Raw genomic sequence first — 19,838 nt, forward strand, 5'->3', positions numbered from 1 at the left:
CTCGCCTAGCTTTTTTGTTTAATATTAATAGACCTTCGGCTGTCGGCTTTGACAAGACACGCCCCTTTAAAGTACAAGGCTAGGGCAGTGGCTTCTATTCTCTTGTGGGTTTTATGAAGCCCTTCCATAGGCTCTTAATTTGTTTCCTGTGCACGTTTCTTTATGGGGGAAACCATGGGTTGGTGTTAAAGTTAGTAATAGCCAGGGGTAAATTTAGACCAATTTTCTGCCAAAAACTATGGGGTGTAGGTCTCGGATGAAATACCCTGCGGGCTAGTATGAGCTTATGATGTCGCATATATAGAGCTTTTTAACATGGATTTGAATACGCTCGACAAAAATGCCGTCCAATCTATGGCAGTGGTTTCTAACAGAAACATTTTGTAAAATCATTGATTGGGCAATAATTTTGTTAACCGGAGTACACCCTTTCCGTTAAGTTATACAACTAATAAATCATTTGATATGCTGTTTATAGCAAGAGGCTTGTATAAATGTTGATTTAAATGCTAACTGTAATTATTGTACTTTGGTTTCTTCAATTTACCTCTAAAAAAATGATGGGTCCTTCATTGTTTCAAGAAAGCCAAAAAGGCAAGCCATGTTAAAAGAGTTCAAGAACCTCTGATCTATGGGTGTTTCTCTGAATCATTTCCTTGTTGTTACAAGGTTCTGCTAGTTTATTTAAGCGCGTATTATTAGCCCGTGTTTTCGTTTAAACAGCACCCGTTCTGTTACGTCACAACGGTAGAACGTGACGGAGGTTGAAACCAGGTTGTTTGTTGAAAGTCGAAATAAAATGGATTGTACCCGAGGTATTCAAAGTCAACCACCTTTGATGAACACACAGGCGTAACACTTCAGTTTATTCATTGCTTTGTGATGACCTTAGCTCGTTTGCTGTTGACTTTGTACACTTTAGCGCTCCTTATGAACACTTAGTAAATTGGGGTAGACAACTGGTTTTAGGTTTTGCAAGTGGATCTACATCATTTTCACACAAAATCCTACATCTATAGATAAACTACACACTATACAAAATAGCCTGCAAAAGCAGAAAACGAGAATTGTTTCATTTTCTCTGTAAATTTGAAGGATCGCAAACATTTTGAATCAAGATCAACCCGTTTTAAAATGCAATTTTTTTTAATGACACTTTGGTTTACAAACAACAGACATAAAACAAGTATTTAACAGCCATATGGAATAATATGCTATCAAATTGTTTTATAGAGAGTAATAGCAATTCAACTTAAATGTTACTCATGTTGAACAATTTGATTTTGCCATCTTCTTTGCCGATGCAACATCAGCTATAGACACTTTTCCACGCGTTGTCCAATGCATTTTCTCTTCACCAAATTGAACAATAAACCGGAAAAATAGGCAGAAAGTTGCTTTCAGAGAAACCTTGTAAACCAGCTTATCTGACAATGTTTCCATTTCCTCTTTACTGTGTGAAGTGCGAAGTCCAATTGCTTGGCAATTCCTGTAGCGCTGAAAATCTTCGGCGCCAAGAAGTCGCTATAGCTTTGCTTTCAAAGAGAATTGGTTTTCAAAGTTGGTCCCGTTTGTAAAACAAAATTGAAACGTGTTTTTTTAAACAGTGGGTCAAATGGTTCGGTTTAAATTTGTGAATGTGTAAGCCATCATCACATGATGTTTAGGCGAATTTAGCACGTATTGCGGTAATTAAACACATTTTAAGTTTTAACATGTTTCGGTACTCAATGATTTAAGTTTCGTTTAACGTATTAACGGTTTCAAATAAAGTAGCACTTTTAATTTCGTTGTAGGTCTCTGTATGGATCTTCGAAACACTGAAGGTTGACAACAATCGCTCTAAGGCATTAACCCAGTGTTTAATGCCAGTGTCCTTTATGGCTAGCGGCACCCCTCGGCAATAATAGATATATTGCGGCACCCTTATAACATTTTCATCAGTAAATCACTAGAATGTCTCAATAAACGGAATTGGAACAAAACACATCAACTCTACACAACGTAGGAAGTTATAATTGGATTCATTCCACTCCAATCCTACACAAAAAGTTGTAGAAGTTGAGCAAAAATCAGGTTCTTTAAGATTCTCAAATATCTCGCACCCTTTGGCATTAGAAATGGCACCCCAGGGTGCCGCGCCACCCCGGTTGAGAACCACTACATTAACCTGTCGCACTTTATTGACAATTTAAGAGAATATTAAATCTAAACCCCATCTCGACTAGTAAGGCTGATATTGTTTTGCGCATTTCAAATGCATTTTCAGTGTAGCGTGTAAGGAAGCCGCCATAACAATTTATTTTAATTCTGGCAAAATGTTCTGTGAAAACCATTAATCATACCAGATATGAGCGACTTTTTGCGGATGTATAAATTTGTATTCTATAAAGATACGCCCTTCTATAGAAATTTGTAGAATAGGAATTCGACTTTTCACATTTACGCATTTCCGTCCGATTTTCTTTAGAATTTTATGTTTTCTTATTACTTTTTTGCAAAAGCGCTCTTAAGCATGACTAATTGATCAAGTTTCCAGCGAAAGTCAACCAGTAGCTCTTATTTAAGGCATTAAGGCTTATTGGGCACAATCTAGGTTGTAAAGACTTCATTTCGCATATTAAGTTCTGTTTGTTACGTCACAGCTGTAGTTCGAAAACTGCTTTCGAAAAATGCGCGCCAAGCGTTTTTGGAACTAATTCGTGTTCGCCTATTCGGAAGGCGCCCGAACCTTTGTGACGTAATAAACGCAGCAGCTCCCGTCCGACAATCGCTCGAGTTGCAACAACTAAAACTCGCGGCCGGAGAAGGGAGAAAGCGTGTTTGTGACGTCACAATCTTGTCATGTCAGGCGCATTTTCTTTTGGCAAGAAAACAAAAAGCTTTTGAACAATTTACACGATGCTGTTGGTAAACAGCTTTTTTTTTCGTTTTCTTTTGGAGGAAAATTTTGCGACAATTGCTTAACACTTTAACTTGGCTATTGAAATTGTACGTTAAAAAATATTTGGGATTACAAGATTATTCGAAGCGTGATATATGTGTCATTCACGAAAAAAATCAAAGTTGACTTTCATTTAATGCCTGCCTTCTTCTCGGTCAAGTAAAAGCGGATTAGTTTAAAATTTTTTGGGCTAAAAGTTTAATTTTCCATCTTCTACAATTAGGTAAACCACTTTATTGTCGGGAAACATCTTGTTGTATTCAAAATCATCTTTTTTTGGATTAGTTTAGTTTGGTTTGATATATTTTAGACCGAATTTTGTCCTGCGTTTCATTCCTTTTTCTTCTTTAGTTTTGACGTTTGTCCGCCATTTTATTTCCACATTAATTCCAACACTGAACTTTAAGAGAGCTTGGAATCAAAACAACAGAGCGATAAACAATCGCCAAAACAACGACAAAACAATCGCACTTGTGACGCAACACTCGCGCGTGCAAAAGCCACCGACTGGTTCGCGCGGCACTGTGTGACGTCACAGCGAGTCAAACAATCGGCTTCGATGGTGACGCGACACTGGCTCGCTTCCCGACAGTAGCAGTTGCGGGTTTTGAGTTGTGACGCAACAATGAAGGAAGAAAACAACTGCCATTGTTGTTGCCATGACGACCGATTTAAACGTAAACAGTTTTCGAAAGTGTGGGGTGCACTAAATCTCAAGTGGAAACGATTGAGTGCAAAAGCGTTTTGGGGTAGCATACTTGAAGGGCAGTTATTGGGCGTAGGGGCATGGCCCAAACCAGGGTGCAAAAGGGCCCATAAACTTCCAAGGGGTATGGTTAGGCTTGGAATTGCGATTAAGCGTCACAAGACTCTTATGGAGTGGGATTGTTAATGGGGTTGAGAGCGTTAAAAATCCCAAGTGGGTAATTTTGGTCGCGAAACCCCAGGGGTAAAACGTACTATTGAGCGTAGGGGTACAAAACACATTTTTATGTGACTGGGAAGAAAAAATCAGGGACCACTAGAGGCTTAGACAAAAATTTGCGAATAGGAGCCTAAACCCCCTAGGGTTGTGATTTGTGTGCAAAAAACCCTCGAGACGACAAAAAGGCGGCGGTTGCCTAAACAGATTGCAAAATCTCATCGAAATATAATGCATTGCTCAATAAACACCGTCGATAATTTTTAATTCGCGAAAAGCAGTGATTGTTTAAATGCCTTAAAAGGGTTCAATCGTGTATCGAAGAATGTAGTGCTATTTTTTTGAAAGAAAAATTATCTTTCTGCAGTTATTAGGGAAAAGTCTTTGCGCTCGTTAAATCTACCAAGTTAGTTACCTGGCCTGCTTGTTGCAAATACGAAGGCTTTACACTGCCGATTTGCAAATAAATTCGACACTGCAAACGGGAAGCTACCACTTCCGCAAGTGTCAAATTTCAAGTAACGAATTTCCTTGTTAATGCCGATCAATTTATCCGCATCGCTTTCTCCTATTGACAATACAGAGGAAAACGTGACCCGGGTCTCGCGTTGTTCAAGGCGCTAGTGTTTGCTCGCCCAAAATAACAAAGTTTGGAGGAAATGCATTGCGAAGCACGCCTTCTGCTGCTGCGACAAGCTTGGCGTTAGTCATATATTCGGTCAACAACGTGAAAAGAGCAGCTGCAAATGAAAAAGCAATTCGAACACTTTGAAGCGATAGTGCTTTGCCCTAGTTTGACACTAGCTAGTAAACTTCTTTTGTGGTTCACTTCTTGACCCTTAATAGATATTTTGACGATTTGCAACCAAGGTTTTTTACCTTTATTACATGCTCGTTTTGCAAAATGTCTTAGTTCCATTTTCCAATAAACTTTTTTCACCTTTTTTATATATCTTCATTTTGTTTAAAAAAACATTTTTTTAATGATGTGTCCCTTTTCCCATTTTAAGCAATATTATTTTGTGCTTTTCTTACGTTTAAAGTTTGGTCGGATAAATATTGCCGCTTTAAAAGCAACAAACCCCTTTCAAATAATAGTTGAGCGTTTTGTTCCCAAATCAGTTTAAATGGAAATTGAAAAAAAAATCAGCTACTTTCAAAACCAAATTTTTCACCCATTTTACACATTAACATATTTATCCAAACAAAAACACAGTCGCTCACGTTCGCCCCAACTCCCAAACGGTCCTAAGTACTGGCTTCATAAAAAAAACGGAGCCGGCTTCGTCTAAAACGGCCAGAAAACCTGGCCTTGTGTCTTATCAATACAAGGCCTCGTCGGGATTACAACTTGTCAGCATGTTGGCCCCGGAAGCGTGGAACAGCGACCGGCCCGCCCCCCCAAAGTTCGCTACGTGAGGGGGGCCTGTCCGTAGCGCCGCTATCGCCTGTGTTACGTCACAAACGCGCGCTTATCACCCGTAGAGAGAAAGTCGGTGCAGAGCGGTTGATTTGTTGTTGATTGACGTCTGGCCCTGTTCAAGCGGCGAACGTGCTATACCAAATAGGTTATTGAACTTTTTAACAAGGAACCCTGAAAACATTTTTGGGATTTTCTGGAAAACAATTTTGGTATCGGCATGCTTTTTATAGCATAATTTGACGTCATAAAACAATTAAACTGATTTCTTTAAAAAATTCATTTCACTTTTTAATAATGCACTGAGATTTACATTAGGCCTCCACGTACCCCCAAGGGGTCGTTGTCAAAACTCTTCTATACTTCACCACTTTTTCAACGTTGGTATTCTCAAAACAACAATGTGGCCTTAAAAAGCTTTTAAATGGCGATCGCTGTCAACAATGGACATACCAGTGTTACGTCATAGATGAAAATCGGCGCGATCCCAAATCGGAATTCGTGTTGGAACTTGACCGCGTCCGCGATTAAAGGCTTCAACCCGCAGTAAACACCCAACTTCTAAAATTCCAGCCGCCAATATACTAAACACCATTACATGTTATTCACTGGCAGCCTAAAATAAGTACAACACATTTGTGTTGCTCTCGAAAAGCCAATGTCTCTCCCAAGCGCTTTCAAAGGTAACAACTTCTAAAATTCCAGCCGTCAACATACCAAAGCCAAAACACGCCGTTACATATTATTCAACCACCGCCCAAAAGTCTAGTGAATTTCTGTTGCGTTCTGATTCTGATATTTTTCGGGTAAAAAACACACCCGTTCGATCTAAAATAGAATGACGCCATAGCTATGGTGAAATGAACAAAACGAATTAGAGACTTTTAAATAGGTTTATGTTATTAGCTTGTTAAACTATAATTAGGACAAAAATAAGTTTAGAAACGCCCGATTTTTAAGTAGGAATCGCTGCTTTGGATCCTAAACCGTGGCTAAAATTATCAAGTTAGTTTGGTGTTGGATCAGCAGCGAAACTATACTATATGATACGCAAATTCATTGCTATGGTCTAATAAGCAAAATCGATCAAATTAAAAGTATTTAAAGTCAAGTACTATACGGGCTTTAAGAAGTAAATTTATATTTTACCTAAAAAATGTAAAAAAAAGACCACAATCTGTGACTAAAACAATCAAAATTCATATCAAATTTGCTCTTATATTACGCCGATATCTTACAAGTATCGATGTTTTCACCTTGTATCGAGTATGGGTTCCGATATTATCGTCGCTTTACCAAACGCAACAGGTTTTGCCGACGCTTACGCTTTGCACGCAATCCCATTGCGTAACAAACGCTACCCTAATCTTGCGGTCGTTATAGCTGGGGTCAACCGCAGTCGAATGTACAACAACAAGCGAGGCGTATTGCAATTGATTGGCCATATACAGAGCGCGTAGTTTGCTATTGGCCTTATCGCAGGTGCATCGAGCCAAAGGGAGCTTTTTTTGGCCTCCGGTGGTCCGCTTGCGTGCGCCGGGTGACCTTGACCCGCCGTTATTCGTCCTTGAAATGCTGTTTTCTGGCTCTGGTTGTAGTTTCTTCCGCTGTCGGTCAACCAGGAAGCGGTATTTGTGAATAGGCCTTTCTCCCGATAGAAAACAACCAGCAGGAATTAAGAGGAAATTAAAGCTATGGAGTTCCTGAGGCTTTTAATAGCGGGATAAGATTAGCAAAACAACATTGCTAACAAACAAAAAATGAACAAGTAAAACCGTTTTGAAAGCCCTAGTATAATACATATGAAGGACTGCAATCAAATGCTGTACATTTTTAAGTAAAACCACACCCCATTTTTTTCGTTTTATTTGCAAAGTTACGTCGGTTAATTTCAATTAAAACAAAATCGTTAAAATCTTCAGTGTTCCTCGAATTTTTCTTCAATTTAGGTTCTGCCGGATTAGGAAAAAAATGCATTTGAAAAATAACTGCTGTCACTTTTATTGTTCCGTCAAAAATACTGGATCCTCTACTTGGCGGCCTGTCGGATGCCTGAACGCTACGCGAGGCGTTTTATGATTGTACTAAACACAGTCATTATGCTCGAAAGTTAAGTTGTAATTTTGATGCTAATGTATGGTGAAAAAGCAAGTGAAAACGCAATGGTGGAAACCGCACGTACAAACGAGTGAAATAATCCATGGAACATCAGCAGTCTTACTTTTCTCCAAGGTTGTGCTGTGCTTGTCACTCGGGTTCGATAAGTTTTGCCGAGCGACCTCGCTATACGGGGGCACGAGAGCCAAATTGCCGATCGCTGTTCCAACAAGATCAGCGCAATATTACAGGAATTTCAAGGTTCCGGCGCCGCGCCGTGACGCAAAACACTCACAACAAACTTTTTAAATGCGACTGTGTTTACAGCGTTTCAAAATCACCCCCCACCCCCTTGCAAAGCAAGAAAACCCTTGTTCGCTTTCCGGCGTATCTTTAGGACCGCTTGTTCGACACATTTCCGTACAAGTTTCAGGGACAACTTGCGCGTGCGTTTTGATAGCAAGGACCGCTTGAAACTTTCCACAGGTCAACAAGGTTTCTTCTTTAGGCTCACGTACCCATTTTGAATAACACGACTGAGCCTAACCCCTTACTTTGAACAGCCGTACTACGTCCATATTAACCCTTATTTAAAACCGCGTGCGCATTTAAAACGGCGACATTTTTGGTGATAGTTATTGTAAAAAACTGTGTTTTACTTTTATTGTTTTAAAAAAAATCGTGCTTTTTGCTAAAGTTTGAGTTTTCCGATGTATGTTGATGTTAACTGTATTTTCGCAGTTTTCTGGTATGGTTTGAGAAGAACGTGCTTTGCTTCAGACTCAGAACCCGCTTATTTTCTACCAACTTAAGCGTCGTTCCTACATTTAAAAAATAAAACATAACAATTGTGCATAATTAGTTAAATAAATTGCTTCTATATAGCATCTCACTGTATTCACCCACTGCTGCAACACTATACCTGCTCCGAGTTGTTTACTCCAGGTTAGCATTAAGCTTACAAATCGTCGCCGTAAACATCGGGAGCCTATTTGATGTAGCAATGATATAACCGGCAAAACAAGCTCAGGCAAAAACTAATTTCCTTAGTGGAAAGGCGTGTCCAACATTCGGGCCAACATGGCAAGAGTTTAAAGTCCAACTCTAGACCACTGCTTTCTGCTTGTTATTCAGTGGTGCACCACAGCGAAGCGTATCATCAGTACATCGACAAGTCAATAATCTTGTTTGATGTTAGACGCTTGTAAACGAAGATTTTTGCTGACTTAAGGGGTTTAAGCGTCTTGTGAAATCTTTTAATTTCTTGCAAAACGCTCTGACGAAATCCGTTGTCGATGCTCAGAGATAAAACGTTATTACTGAAATTCGAAATCCAAGACGTGTTAATAAAGTTAAGCCTCTTATTCACAACACATAGTAGTATACTGAAATACAGTTGTTATTAAACACATATGTGTGTGCGTCTTTCATAGTATACTGAAACGTTTGTATATGCACATTGCACAGTGTGTGTTATGCGATCAGAAGCTTCTGGAAGTGTATATTATATTGAATAATATATTTATTCTTTATTTCGCAATATGTTTCGATGACGACATTTGTTGCTCAATAGAGAAAATGTTGTTGCTATTAGATCACAAACCCAATACGTGTTAATTTGACGAAGCTTCTTCTTTTCCCAATATGTCGAATTATTGCATAGATGCTACAGAGCACAAGATAACGTCATTTGGTTCAATTAGTCAAAAATCGATGAACTTCTTGCATAACCCGCTGACGAAATCCAATACGTGTTAATAACCTGAAGCCTCTATATTTCACAATATATCGAAGTATACCGAAACGCTCATACTGTGTGTATTCTGCGATCACGCCCTTCTTGAGTGTATATCGTATTGAAGTAAATATTGATTCTTTGTTTCGCAATATGTCCGCTGAAAAAAATGTTGCTTATCACATAAAACTAAATGCTACTACCGTAGAGCACGAACCCAATGTGTTAATTAAGCCTCTTGATTTCGCAATATGTCTACGTATTGCCTAGATGGAATAAAGCATAAGTTACGTCGTTTGGTTTTATGAGACAATTGGGCCAAAGTCGATTAACACAGCAGTATATTAATTGGGAAAAAGTAGATTTCTTCTTAGTTATCAAACTACTGTCAGCAGTTTGTTGAACATGGTCAGCAATTTAAATATCTTGCTTCATCGACATGTCATGTTCGCTGCTGATTCTTGCTTACATTGTGCTGACCTGAGCCACCCTGTATACCAGTGTTTCTCATCCATTTTTTCTGCGGCCATCCAAATACTTAGTGTGACTTTAATAGCGAAGCTTTGGCGACCAATTCTATTCATTGAATTTTTGAAGCTCAATATGACAAACGATTTATATATCTTTGTATTGGATTCAAAACCCCATTGAATAACGCTTTTAATGGATGTATGTCTCTACTCTCTATATATTTTGTTGGATCAATATCCATATGTGTTTTTAATGGATTTCTATTAACGCAAAAAACAATCGTTTAGCAAACAATAGTACGAAGAATTGATGTTCAATATTAAATTACTATGCGCTGCTTATATAACAATACGTAAATCAAGAACCAGCGCCAGCACGCAATTTTGCAATCGCGCGAATCCTGTATTGGCTCAAGCATCTAGTTCGAGGTCGCAGTATCGGCTTACTGATTGCCCACGGGCGGTTTCCACTTTCGTGACGTCACTTGTAGACGTGACGTCAGCAACAGGTCTGTTTTGCAAATATGGTGCTTGGGATTGTACTGAAATCGATAGAGTTACGACTTTAAATATTTCTGTGTTTTGAGTTAAAACAATGTTTTTAGCACCTGGGTCGCGAACCAAAATCACGTCGCCGTTTTATTTGCTTGGTTAGCCGAATACAGTAGATCAAATGGCTAGATTTATTGAGATTAATTTTTCGGTAGATTTGTAAAATTGCAAACGCAAAACCAAGACTTTATTTTTTGATAAATATTGTTGTGTGTTCGCCGTTATAAAAACTAAAGAAAAAGAAAAAGTCCGGCCCGCGATTGCCAATACTTGTAGTCTGTGGCCTCAAGAGATGCCCAATTGTGTCGCGACCTGTATATTTTGTAGACGCTGTACTGCGAATTTCTTTTTATTTGCTTAAATTGTGTCGCAAGCAAAGAAAGGTTGAGAACCACCGATCTATAAATTTCACCAGCCGTATTCATAGTCAGAGCATGGCGGCTGACACCAGCATATGTTTGATTGCATCCCGGTTATCTCGTGACCCGCCTATAGTCAGACGCACCAGCAGTTGTGAAATCTGATACGTTGCACGTGTCAACTGTTTCGAATCGTCTTTATGTGCGTATATTAATTTTATCACATGACCATCTGTCTAAATCTCGTGTTGTGGGCGCGTTTAGTTTTGGCGCACAAAGGGAAATGCAACACGCGCGCTTTTGATGAATCGAAATACAACTGAGAGGCCGTAAACGTGAATTAAAAAGGTAACCTTAAACCGGAAAATGTATGTTTATAGTCTTTACGATCAAGGTCTCGAAATTGTTTGACCGTTTGACTTGGTCGGGTCACCAAATGCAGTATCTTTATATGGCTGTATTTTTTAAATTGGTTGACCAAGATTACTCCATTTCTTAAGAAAATCGCAGAATAAGATTAATTGGCCTATTTTAATTCGCTTCCAACTTGTAGTCTGCTACTGTCTTTTTAGTGTTGCGCACTATAAAATTCAAGTCACGTCGTTACAGTTCACCTACAAGAAGCAAGGCGATTAAAAGGCAAAGGTTATAGGTTATATAACCTGCTTAATATTTCTCGCCACACAAAATTCATCATGCTGTCCAACAACTATTTGCCCGCTGCAAAACACGAAGCAATAAATGAAAAGGCAGCAGATGACGATTACGTCGAGAGGCATGGCAACGTGGTCGGTATGACTGGAATAGCTGGAATTATTGTTTTTTTAGTGTAAACTCACAACAAGTTCAGTGAAAAAAATTGGGTCGACCAAGCATCACTGGAATAATTACACTTAGTATTTGGGTCATCGCGAAAACATAAACACTAAAATAAAACATGGACGCTACGGTAACAAATGCCAACTGACCACAATAGGCTTAAAACAAAACAAAAACGGGTTAACCACCCTTGAAGTCTGTTTCTGCCAGGTCTGCTATAGACATCTTTGTAGCTTACATAATCCTTGATTTGTTATTGATTTCATTCGCATCGCGTAGGATAAGCTGTATTATTGCATACGTCAGGGTTTGCAGTGGGCAATAATAACAGAACAGTTTGAAATTTATTTTAAATTTGAAAGCCCCTATATTATCATTCACTGCTTTTTGTGTAATTTCCTACCTATTCAAAATCCATGAATATTAACAAAGGTTTAAAATGGGTAGAAAATTATTGTTTTTAAAAGGTAATGTGACACAAATTAAAATGATCTGGCCTGAGCGAAGGTTGAAACAACGTTCAAAATAGAATTTTAAAATAATTATAAAACCGACCACTATGATTCATTTTACTTGTTTTAATTTGATGTGAATGTGTGTTAATTAAAAGAGTTAGTGTATACGTGTCCATTAGGAAAAATCCCCAGTCTTACCACCTTACTTCCTTATAAAGCAATAGCGCCTTGAGTCGCATAACATCCTGCACGTTCACACTGTTGACGTAAAACCTGTCCCTTGCACGTGTTCAGGGTTCGGAAATACATCGCCATTAAACTATGCAAAAAAACAGGTGGCACAAATGGTGCAAGAGACATGCTCTTAATTGACTCTATCTTATTGCATTGCGACTGCGGCAATTCTAAAGCGTTAAGTGTATTTATAACTGACAAGTACAAAGGCGCCTAAATAGCTTGCCTTGTTGTTATGTGGACGCGTGACGCTTTTCACGCATTTCAGCGTTTATTTTAGGCTTAATCGAAATTAAAAGTCAGTGCGTCACGGAAAAACGTTGTTTAGATAACTTTATACGTAGTGTCTGTGTTTAGATCTAGAATGCGTAGCGCGTAATTAAATTCTAATACATGCCTAAACGTCACCGAAAGCCATCGCAGTCTTACTGGATGGATTTCGGTGTACTAATAATGCGTAAGCCGTAATCGTTGGTCAAAAAGCAGCTTCGGAAGGGCTGGATCACAATTGTCGAACACACAGCATGTGAATCTTTTATTATACGCCCAAAAGTTAGGTTTATTTAAACTGGTTAAAAATTTGGACTCAGTAATTTTTTATCGTCGAAAACGGATTCTATAATACACGATAATTAATTTATTTAAACCTAAAGTGTGGTTGTGACGCAACGTTTTTAGCAAAGTCAGGGTTATTTTAAACGCCCTTGTCTGTTTAAGGCCTTACTTGTGATAGTAAATGTTTTTGATTTATGTACTCTGAATCATTTAAAACGTTGTTGTTAACAGCACGCTTTTAGAATCCCTCTTTTTGCGGCTCGTTGCGCATTTTAAATATCCCCAATCGCTGGAAAATGAATCGCTTTCGGAAGTTTATTGGCTGTGAATTTTACACGGAAATTAACAGTTTATTTATTTCTGTCTAAATGTTAATTTATACGTTTGTTTCGTTGAAACGCCGACCTCGTATTTGCTGAACAGTCTTGATCTAATTGTAGTGCACACATAAAAAAAAAACTGGCATTGACCGTTTTTAAATCAAGACCGATTAAAACCCTAAAAACGCTTCTTAAAAGCCTTAAATGTCCCCGTTTAAAGTCATATTATTCTAAAGAGTCCCTTTCCCGATGTTTCATCCGTGTTTTCGAGGCGAAATTTGTCGTAACGATCGCTTTTGGCACGATTTTCTAACCCAATACCGCAATTGTAAAACGGTGGGTTTTAGAAACCCGAATTGGGTTTTGTCCTTTCGGATTTGTTGGATTGGGAAGGCAAATAAAAAGACGTTGCCGCCCACTGCACGTTTCACACATATCGCTTTATCTTTATTTACATCCTGGTACGATGCCCATCGGGCCAAAGTCGAAATAGCGGCGCCAATACGAGCGACTGACAGTTTCTATTTGCACGTTCGCTTCGACACTTAACAGAGCCCTTCGCCCTTCAAAACCTATTTTTAGACAAGTTAAAAGGAACAGCTTGCACCACTTTTCTGCATTTGTGTTTTACGGCTGTTTGTTTGGATATTTTTGTCTTTTCCATCCCTTATGTATGACTATGCATATAGCTGCTTTTAAAAGTACAGTGCTTTATAAATTTGCTGGGGGCTTACCTTTTAAATTTCGATTGTTTTCGTTTTTTTACTTCTCATTTATCGCACCGTACATTTAACCACAAATTTCGCCAACTGCGTTTTCACCTATTGGATTCCAAATGATTTTTAAGTTTTGACTACAAATGATACGTCAAGTTTCGACCACGGCGTGAGAAAAAGACAGAGCTGTTCGCAAAAAGGCACAGCCTAGACACATAAATTGGCCATGAAAACTTGCTCAGAATCGTAAAAAATGAAAAAGGCGAAAAATGAAGTTAAAATCTAATGCTTTTGAATCCGCTTAATAAAGCTAGGAAGAAAAATGGCCCAAAGCGCTGTTGACCAAAAAAAAAACTCACGTAAACCTTTCGTAAAATGGAAGTGGCTTTTAAGGTTACTCGATAGTGTGAAAATACAAGGTATTGGGTGGAAAAACGTCTGCTTTTAAATCTCTTACACGAAAACGTTGAAAAAATCGCTGTTAAAAAAAATTAAATTTCGAACTGTTTTAAAGGTCCGCCTTAATTCGCAGAAGTTAGTGCTTTTAAAACGACGCTTCTTGTTGGCTTCTCGATGCAATCGCGAACGTGAAATCGCTCGATTGTCACCAAACCGCGCGCGCCTTCCTTCTTTACGCGCGCCCGCCTGCCTTTGTCACGTCGGCAATAGCTTTTGTGACGTCACAGTGCTTATAAAGAGGCGCGCGCGGCGGTGTGAGGCAGTCAGTCGACTGAAGCTTAGAAGTCGATTAAGGTTTTTCAAAACGGAAGCTTAACAGCTGTTAGCAGAGCCTTGCGAGCTGGGATTGAATAAAATGTAGGTACATCAGTATTTAAACTTTACTGATTTTCGCAAAGAGTTGCAACGTTTGAATTGAAAACGTTGCAAAGAGCTTGTTTAATGCGCGAACTGATTGAAGTTTAGCGGTAAAACGAAATGTGCCCTTACAGTATTTGGGACATTGACTGATTAAAGCGCAAAATTAATTGCCAGAGGAAGCTATTACAGTTGTGTTTGAAACATTTCGACTAATTTTAACTATCGAGTGGATTTCAAAAGTGAAAAACAAGGCAGTCAAACCCTTCGCAGTGTACCAAGTGCATCCTTTTTTCGTGAACATTGCCTGAATTTTGAAAGTGTGTTTTCTAGCTTAATATTGTCCGCCTGCTATGAGCTTCAATTTCAAATAAATATTTCAACCTTCATTGACAGTTTTTTAACCGGTTACGCCTCTGTGTTTTTCAGCAACGGTAAATATCGCAAGTTGACTGCCAGCGAGCAACAACGACGACTGGAAAGCAACATCCAAGCCGGCACCAGCAGCCCGAGAAGCAGTCCCATCCGTCAGGATAAAATACCGAGCCTCGAACTGCCAGCAACAAGCAACGAACAAAATCAAAGAAGAACGACTTGGTACGCCGGTCAAAAAGAAGACAACAAAGCGAGTTTAAACACTTCAGCAGAAAGCGAGTTGAAGAGAAACAGCGACGGACTCGCAGCTTTAAGGATACCCGACCAATACTCGCTCCACGATAACTCGAAACTCGCCTTTACTCATCGCAGCGCGCCACAACTCGCTAACTCGGAAGCAGCATCGGGTGCGAGTAACTCAGGGCTGGAACGAAGACAGAATTCGGATCCGGCGGTAAACATTAACTCGCCAGTTGTGCGACTCAGAAAAAAGAAGGAGATTCAGTCGGTGAGTAAAACACTAAAAAAATGCAAGTTTTAATCCTAAAATTGTGCCTTATCAGAATAGAAATGTCGGAATGATTGCTTAAAAAATTTACTTAAAACTTAAGTTTTCCAACTAATTGCGCCAACCTTTGGTGAAATATTCTTTTTATTAAGCAAAATACTTTGTATTGAATTTAAGACACTGGAAATGTGGCTTCAACCGATTTATAAACCCGCCGGAAAACGGCCTTCATTTTCCCGCAGAAAATTGCCGGAAGCCATGGGGGTGTTAAATTTAGTGCAAAAAACGTTGCAAAATTTCTAACCAGCGCCACCATAGAAACCGCGGTGAATTCTCCTTTCTATAAACCGGCTTTTCCTCTGACCTTTTCGAGCGCTTTTTTATTAACCGTTGGTCTCTTTGTATTGAGCAGAACCAGCGACGCAACAAGGCAATCTCCACTTACGACTCTAGCGATTCGCCAAACACCAGCAGAAGATCAAGACCAGTGTCAGCTTTTTTCACATCGGGAATAATGAAAAAGTGAGTAGCTTTTGTAGTCGGTGTTCTGATAATTAGGAGACATTCTTTGTCGACAACTTCTAATCAAATCTTGACAAGTATATATTTTCTACTTTGATCCGATGAAGCACGGTTGTGCGACCTAAATTATGACGAACTGTTTAATATTTTAAAAATAAAAAAATAAATAAAAATGTTAAAACAGGTCTTTACAATCGCCCGTGTCAATAATTTACTTCAGCCACCATATAGCGTTCTAAATTAAAATGATCACTTGTAAATTTAAAACAGCGATTGTCAAAAAAACACCACAATTTCGGGGTTAAACTGCATTCAACATTGTATTGCCAGTTTTTCCAGAATTTTGGTCCAAATAACGACCAATAGCGCTTCGCAATACACTGAACAGCATTTTAATGTGTCATGGAATTAGGCCTTGCAACAATATCGTGAAACATTCGTGTCCAATAAAGCGGCAGGCGTTGGAATGTGGCTCATCAGCTCAGCTCACCAAGACCCACATATCCGCCCGCAGTTATAAATAAGCGCGGTTCGTCATCTTGTGACGCCAACACACTTCGTTCGCTTAATCACTCCAGCTTGTATGAAACAAAAAAACAAACACGTCTTGAGCAAGAACGAGTAAACCGCCTACAGCCGCCTACTCGTAGTACACTGTTACAAAAATGGCGCCTTTTTTATTCAATACGTAGCAGCCGATGGTTTCTCTCTCTCTCTATCTACACCATTAACTCAGTTACGCACGTCGACTAAACGTGTACATTTAATTTAAGGCTTATCTTACCACTAAGGCAAGGTCTATTTTAAGGTAATGCTAGCGGCGTCACTGTACAGTCAATACACCACGCGTCTTTTTAAGTTTGAGTTGGTGAATTACGTATTAACTTACGGTCAACAGCAATCGTTTCAAAGCGATTTTTTTGCTAACCTTAATTCCTTTTCTCCCCAGGCCACAAAGCAACATGATCACAAACGAACCACTCACTCTACGAGGAACCCTCGAAAACAAAAGTAAGTTGTGTGTTTTAACATGTAGTGCCTTGTCTTTTGTTAAGCCCGACAAACAAACCCCTCAAAAACTGCCCTGTTTAATCAAATAGCTTTCTCAGTGCGTCAAACGGCAGACAGACGTGTCAGAAATAGGACTGGCGATTAGCCTAAACGAAAATGGTTGCCATATTTTAGGCCCAATTTGGACGGTCTGGGTTGCTTTCTTTCTTAGAACCCTTGCGTACGCTTTGTGCGCCTAAATGCCACGCACGCTTTTGCGCCGCCACGCACTGCGTAACGGTCGTTAGGGGCACTTTTTTGGAACGAAACTTGCAAAGGGTGATTAGGGTACTCGGCATATCGGCAAAGACGTGCTTATAAGACGTTAGACGATGACATTTTGCTTTCAAAGGCCGCATTTAAATATAGATATACTGATATTTGAATCGGCGCTGTGCAAAAGGGGTATTAACTGCAAGTCCTAATTGCGCCAAGCTAAAAATCGCTTGTAAAGATAACTTTGCTATAATGTCAATATTTCTCAATCGAAAGCAGTTAAAATTGCGAGATTTATTAAATAAACAAAAGCATTTAGTAATACATAAAAGGTGCTTTGGTAACCTATCTTCTATAAACAATATACTGACGTTTTTGGAACACACACCTATACGTCAACTGTTTACCGCCGCAAACAATCCATCACCCGCGTTCTACGCCTTCTATGACGTAACAGAGCTTGCCGCGCGCGACTTCCCCTCTCCTGACACGTCCGGGAAGTGATCCTTCCTTCCTCCATCCTGCTTTTACGTCCTCAACCTCCGCATCAACCACAAACGCTCTATTCTAATCCCCCGTGTCACTATATTAGTAGCTTTTCCGTGAACGCTTTTTACTGAGGCAGTTATGAAGAAATGTAAACTCAAATTTTTGCTAATTCGTTTGGGCAATAAAATTTAAAACCTTTATTTTCGAAGCCTATTTTGATTATTCTTTGGTTGTTTTGTTGTGTGTTTGGCCAACAACCCAATCTAAAGCAGAGTTTTAAATTTTCTCATCTTTTGCTGGCATATTGTTTAACTGTTGGCGCACACCACTGAAGTTTCATATTTTTTCATTAATTTTAAGCCTTATTCATTTTCACAGTGATTTTGTTCCCAATTTTAAACCTTTTCATCCTTCCGCTTTTCCAGAAATGCGCAGCGCCTTTCTCAGCTTCCTGGACTCGGAGTACAGCGCCGAGAACCTCAAGTTCTGGTGTTCCTGTGAGAAATTCAAGAAGCTCAAGACCTCAGAACAGCGCTCTCGCGAGGGCGAAAACATCTACGAGCAGTTCATCTCGTCGCGCTCCCCCCACCAGGTGTGTATGACGTCACAGTAGGCGCGATTTTATTTTTTTATTTTTGAATTTCAACCGTCCAATCGCTTTCGAAGCGCAAGTTGTGGTACACGACACACCCTCCTAGTTAACGACACGCCCCCACACAATCGTCCACTTGTGACGTCATTGCGGGCGCCCCTGTACATCGAGCGGTCGGGGTTCAGGCCAACGAAGCGCAAAAAAGGGGCGTTTTGTGTATTCTGCTCTATTTCGGGCGCGCGATGTTGGCACAAGCTCTCCACGACTGGGGACGACTTTTACCGTAAATCTGTGTTTTATTGTAAATCGTGAAAACGTGGCGCCGTGATTCGCACAATGGTGAATTCGCTGATTTTATCGGAACTCGGAGTCTTTTTACGAGCGATTTTTATTGACGCCTGTGATAAAGTTTTTTTTGCGAAATATTAACCAACTTAATGTATTTTTTTCGTCATTTTTTGTAAATATAGCGCGAATAACTTTCAATTTGGGCCAACAACTTAAAAAACATAAAAACATTCAACGCTTTAATGAATACAGTTAACAAGGCCACTTACAACATGAAACTCTTTCAGCCAAAACTTGGAATGCCTTTATGAGGTCACAATAAATCGCGTGACGTCAAATTTGTCGGTATTTTATTGGGCGCGCCGTAAATTAGCTTGGAATGCTGCGATAAACATTTAATGCTCTGGCCTTCCTCGCATAGTTGAGATTCAAACCAAAACCGCAATTGTTTCGTCATAATGGCGCTTGTTGCGTGCAGACAATGGCGAAAAACAAGTTGCTTTTTGAACGTGGTCTGGAAACTTTCTTTATACCCGCAAAAGCCAATGTATTGGCATTTTAACCTGAACAACAGGATGTTAACTGGTATTTGCACAAGCGCAAAGTACTATAAGGAAGTAAACACGATTGTAAAACGTCAAATCAAGCTTGTAGTATTTCAAACGACCTCTAATTGGCCGCAATAGCCACGTTTGACCTCAAATGTTGATTGCTTGTGACAAGTGGCACTACAGTCTTTGTGCGCCATACTTAAGTGAGACCTGTCTTCAAACGACGTGATGGTTTAAGGGGGTTAATAGTGGACGCTCACGTCTTTACTGCGCCTCCACAAACCGTTAAACGCGTCGAACAACTTATAGGTGTCAAGTGGCCTTTTTGACTAGTCGTGATTTTTGATTTATAACAGTTTTCACTCAAATTTGGAACAAAACCTGGCAAAAAAGGCTCTAAAGATGTAAAAAACAGTGTTCATTGGCAAAAAAACACTAGTTATCTGAACACAACAAGAAAAAATCAGAGTGAAAACGGCTTATTGAGCGCTGTAACAAATCCGTACCTTATCACTGTAAAGCAGCACACATAGGCTTAGTCACCGCCGCTCTATATTTAGCGCGAGCCCTTCGGCTAACCGTAGATCCAAAATGCTCAATGGCCTCTTTGTGCTACCAGCCTTCCAATAGCTAGCGATGGTTAGTCATTCACAACCGCAGCGCGTGCTATTTTGGTCCGCATAATCTGTCGGTCTAGCCTTGGGGCGACCTGCGTATATTGTGTGTGTATGGCCTTATTGGGCTTGAAACCGCAAAACCGCCTTCTTCGGCGAAAGGCAAATTAAATTCGCGCCACTCAAAGAAGCTTTAATTGCATCCGTCGTTTATCGACT

The 19,838-nt window shown here is 39.7% G+C and overlaps 1 protein-coding gene across 1 annotated transcript in view; it reads left to right on the forward strand.

Annotated features, from left to right (window-relative positions):
- LOC146133699 (uncharacterized) overlaps window positions 1-19,838 on the forward strand; it is a 65,466-nt gene that overhangs the window by 43,978 nt on the left and 1,650 nt on the right. Inside the window, exons 2-5 of the mRNA XM_083396703.1 lie at window positions 14,844-15,297; window positions 15,710-15,819; window positions 16,769-16,830; window positions 18,000-18,166. Of these exons, the coding sequence (XP_083252829.1) occupies window positions 14,844-15,297; window positions 15,710-15,819; window positions 16,769-16,830; window positions 18,000-18,166 (793 nt within the window). The remainder of the gene's footprint in view (window positions 1-14,843; window positions 15,298-15,709; window positions 15,820-16,768; window positions 16,831-17,999; window positions 18,167-19,838) is intronic.

Source organism: Ascidiella aspersa, chromosome 9 (genome assembly GCF_963924565.1).
Source record: "Ascidiella aspersa chromosome 9, kaAscAspe10.2, whole genome shotgun sequence".
In the NCBI taxonomy this organism is placed as follows: Eukaryota; Metazoa; Chordata; class Ascidiacea; order Phlebobranchia; family Ascidiidae; genus Ascidiella; species Ascidiella aspersa.